This window comes from Opisthocomus hoazin, chromosome 33 (assembly GCF_030867145.1).
Source record: "Opisthocomus hoazin isolate bOpiHoa1 chromosome 33, bOpiHoa1.hap1, whole genome shotgun sequence".
In the NCBI taxonomy this organism is placed as follows: domain Eukaryota; kingdom Metazoa; phylum Chordata; class Aves; order Opisthocomiformes; family Opisthocomidae; genus Opisthocomus; species Opisthocomus hoazin.
This window is the reverse complement of record NC_134446.1, coordinates 3635604-3640183: the sequence shown is the minus strand read 5'-3', so window position 1 is coordinate 3640183 and position 4580 is coordinate 3635604. Positions and strand designations below refer to the sequence as shown.

The window sequence follows — 4580 nt, the reverse complement described above, 5'->3', positions numbered from 1 at the left end:
TTGGCACTCCAAGCCTAGGCTCATCCCTAGTGAGCTGGGCAATATCCCCTTCCCCCTTCGAACCTAGTGTAAAGCCCTCTCAATGAGCCCCGCCAGCTCGTGGCCAAGAATTCTTTTTCCCCTTTGTGAAAGCTGAGTTCCACTTGTGGCCAGCAGGCCCGGTGCTGTGTACACCTCCCCTGATCAAAGAAGCCAAAATTTGACCGATGGCACCAGTCCCCGAGCCACCTGTTAACCAGGTGAGTTTTCCTGCCCCTTTCAGTGCTGTCCCCTGCCACTGATGGGATGGAGGAAAACACCACCTGCGCCCCTGATCCCTCAACCAGTTGCCCCAGTGCCCTGAAGTCCCTTTTGATGGCCTTGGGACTTCTTTCTGCTATCTCGTCCCCGCCAACCTGCATTACCAAGAGGGTGTAGTAATCAGAAGGCCGCACCAGACCAGGGAGTTTCTTCGCAACATCCCTAACCCGGGCCCCAGGGAGGCAGCAGACTCCCCTGTGGGATGGGTCCGGTCGGCAGATCGGGCCCTCTGTTCCCCTCAGAAGGGAATCGCCTATGACAATGACCCTCCTTTTTTTCTTAGTTGAGGCAGTCGTAATTCTTGGGGCTGTCTGACTTGTTCTAGGCAACCCCTTGGATGGAGCCTCACCTTCACCCACATCCTCTGTGGCCAGTCCCTCACATTCCAGAGCCCCATACCTGTTGCTTAAAGGCAACTGGGCAGGTGAGGGAGGCCGGGGGGAGATTCGCTTGCCACCCCGAGCAGGGACCCGTTTCCAGTCCCCCCCATCTCTTAGGGCCCCTCTTTCTGCTCGGTGGCAAGAGGGTAGGGAGTTCTCTGCTTTCTGTGGAGCCGCCTCCTGCTGCCTCTGCCTCAGGGAGGGCAGGGTGCGGCTCCACCAGTCGATCTCCCTCTCACACTCCTGGATGCTCCTCAGCCTCTCCACTTCCTCCTACAGCTCTGCCACCAGGCTGAGCAGGTCATTCACCTGCTCGCACCGAACACAGCCGTTGTCTCTGCTGTCCTCCGGTACGAGCGCCAGGCTCAGGCACTCCCTGCAGCCAGAGACCTGGACACCCGCGTTCTTGCGTGGGGCCTCCGTCTGGGTCCCCACACTCCTTCAAGCAACAGCTTTACCACATGATGTCTTTAGTCTCGTCTCATAGAATCATAGAACAGTTTGGTTTAGAAGGCACTTTGGAAGATCACATAGTCCTATTCCCTTGCAATGGGAAGAGACATCTTTTGCTAGATCAGATAGCTGAAAGTCCCCTCCAACCTGACTTTCAACACTTCCTATGATGGGGCATCCACAACTTCTCTGCACAACCTGTCGCAATTTCTCACCATTCTCATCGTAAAAAAATTTCTTCCTGGTGCCTAAGCTAAACCTAAACTCTTTCAATTTAAAATTGTTGCCCCTTGTCCTGTTGCAACAGGCCTTGGTAAAAAGTCTGTCTCCATCTTTCCCATAAGCCCCCTTTATATACTGAAAGGCTAAAAGGTGGTTTCCCTGGACCCTTCTCTTCTCCAGGCTAAACAACCCTGACTCTCTCAATCTCCCTTCATAGGAGAGGTGTTCCAGCCATCACATCATTTTCGTTCCCTCCTCTGGACCTGCCCTAGCAGGTCTATGTCTTTCTTGTACTGGGGGAAGCCAGAGCTGGACACAGTGCTCCAGGAGGAGTCTCAGGAGGGTGGAGTAGAGGAGGAGAATCACTCCCCTCGACCTACTGGACATGTTTTTTATAGGCCACTCAGGATATGGTTGCCTTTCTGGGCTGCAAGCACGCATTGCCAGCCCATGTTCAAGTTTTTACCAACCAGTATCCCCAAGTATTTCTCTGCAGGGCTGCTCTCAATCCATTCATTTCCCAGGCTTTACTGGCAGCAGGGATTTCCTTGAATCAGGTGCAGGACATTTGACTTGCCCTTGTAGAACATCATGAGGTTTACATGGACCTACTACTCTAACCTGCAAGAAAAACATTGAGATGCTGAAGAGCATCCAAAGAAGAGCAACAAAGCTGGTGAAGGATTTCGAGCACAAGACTTACAATGAACAGCTGAGGAATATGGGGTTATTTAGCCTGAAGAAAAGGAGGGTCATGGAAGAGCTTATCTCTCTCTACAACTACCTGAAAAGAGGCTGTAGCAAGGTGGCTGTCAGTCTCTTTTCCCAAGTAACAAGCGATAGGAAGAGAGGAAATAGCCTTGTGTTGCACCAGGGGAGGTTAGAGTGCATATTAAGAAAAATTTCTTCACTGGAAGGGTTGTCAAGCATTGGAAAATGTTGCCTAAGGAAATGGTTGAGTCACCATCCCTAGAGTTATTAAAAAATGTGTAGACGTAGCGTACAGGGACATGGTTTAGTGGTGGACTTGGCAGTGCTAGGTTAAAAGTTGGACTCGATGGTCTTAAAGGACTTTTCCAACCTAAATGATTCTGTGAGTATGATTCTGCAAGCAATTTTGTAGGAAGAGCACAGACTTATGCACTGCACCTTGGAAATCCCATTTTATTGAAGAGCTGCTCTTGGACAGATCACACACGAAACAGTGTTGTGCAAGGGTCAGGAACACAGGGTCGAGCCTCAAGACAAGCAGTATAAACCCAGAAAAATGTGTAGAAATATGATTATCACAAGGGGCAACAGCAGAATCCCGGCCTTAGATAAACTCTGGGAAGTGTGCAGAGAAGGGGAGGTAGGTTGCTGTCAGTGAATCTGCATCCATTTAATCAGTTTCAACAGGGCACTCTTGAGGCCCTGGTTCCTCATGCTGTAGATGAGGGGGTTCACTGCTGGAGGCACCACTGAGTACAGAACAGTGGTTGCCAGGTCCAGTGACAGGGAGGAGATGGAGGTGGGCTTCAGGTAGGCAAACATGCCAGTGCTGACAAACAGGGACACCACAGCCAGGTGAGGCAGGCACGTGGAAAAAGCTTTCTGCCGTCCATGCTCAGAGGGGATCCTCAGCACAGCCCTGAAGATCTGCACATAGGACAGCACGATGAAAACAAAACAACCAGAGAGTAAAATGCCACTAACCATGAGAAGCCAAACTTCCCTGAGGTACGCATTTGAGCAGGAGAGCTTGAGGATCTGGGGGATTTCACAGAAGAACTGCTCCAGGGCATTCCCTTGGCAGAGGGGTAGTGAAAATGTATTGGCAGTGTGCAGCACAGCATAGAGAAAGCCACTGCCCCAGGCAGCCGCTGCCATCTGGACACAAGCTCTACTGCCCAGCAAGGTCCCATAGTGCAGGGGTTTGCAGATGGCAACATAGCGGTCATAAGCCATGACTGTAAGAATAAAATACTCCCCTATCACCAAGAAGACAAAGAAAAAGAGCTGTGCAGCACATCCCAAGTAGGAAATTTCCCTGGTGTCCCAGAGAGAATTGGCCATGGCTTTGGGGACAGTGGTGGAGATGGAGCCCAGGTCGAGGAGGGAGAGGTTGAGGAGGAAGAAATACATGGGGGTGTGTAGGCGGTGGTCGGAGGCTATGACGGTGATGATGAGCCCATTGCCCAGGAGGGCAGCCACATAGATGCCCAGGAAGAGCCAGAAGTGCAAGCGCTGCAGCTCCCGTGTGTCTGTGAATGCCAGGAGCAGAAACTCAGTGATGGAGCTGCTGTTGGACATTTGTTGCCTTTGGGCATGGTGCACTATCCAAAAAGGAAAAGGTAGCGAGAAGTTAGGGGAGAACTCTCTGAGCAAAAGGAAAGCTATTTCTCATCGACTGCTCCATGGCTACGTACCCTGCTCCCCAACTCTCCCCCACCTCGTCTTTTCCTTTTCTAGAAGGCCTTCCTCCAGTTCTGCATGTGTATCTTTTTTTATCTGGTTGAGCATGCCGTGAGGAACAGGCCCTCTGCCTGCTGGCTGTTGAGCACTGCCTGCTTTGTAGCAGTGGGTTCATGGGAATGGTAGGGCCAGGGGCCAGGGCTGGTGTCTGACTTTGTTACATGAAACCACTCCTAATTCAGAAGGTCTCGGCAGCAACTTCATTCCCAGTGCTATGGAATGGGAATGGCAGGAGGCAGTTTAGAGAAGTCTGGTGTTTTTTACAGCTCCCCTCTTCTCACCTCGGGAGTGTTGGATGTCAGAAAACCTCAGCATTTCTGCTGCACTCAGGGAGAACTGTGAGTCCTGCGAGGCAAGAGGATTGCCTGTGATTTAGTGCACAGTGAGGGGATCTGGTCTGTCCCTCGGTCCCACCTTCCTTGGGCTTACACCTTTCAGAGCCGGAAGGCAATCACACTCCTGTGTTAACCTGAAAAGCAACAAGATACTGCTGAGAACAGAGGGATCCACCACAGACCACTAAATGTCTCACCCTTTCTCAAGGTCTCAGCACCCCACTTCTAGCCAAGGACAAACGTGTCTCATTGTGCACCCTGGAAGGCAGCTCACAGGTTGGAAGGACACCCCAATGAGATAACCAAGTGTTCTAATAATAGCATCTCATTAACAAGACTCAGCTCATTCCCCAGCCCCACCAACTTCATTCCCTACAGCCCCGCAGGTCGGAGGAAAGCTGCGACACTTCATATCCGTGGACACATCTGCATAGGA

The 4580-nt window shown here is 51.4% G+C and overlaps 1 protein-coding gene across 1 annotated transcript; it reads right to left on the bottom strand.

Annotated features, from left to right (window-relative positions):
• Positions 1-2717: 2717 nt before the first annotated feature.
• LOC104327270 (olfactory receptor 14A16) lies at positions 2718-3647 on the bottom strand. The gene has a single exon (XM_009932157.2). It carries the CDS (start codon positions 3645-3647, stop codon positions 2718-2720), a length of 930 nt encoding a protein of 309 aa, XP_009930459.2.
• Positions 3648-4580: the final 933 nt, after the last annotated feature.

What these genes read in the sequence shown, in the direction of transcription:
- LOC104327270 (XM_009932157.2), bottom strand. Translation starts at nt 3,647, where the DNA reads ATGTCCAACAGCAGCTCCATCACTGAGTTTCTGCTCCTGGCATTCACA.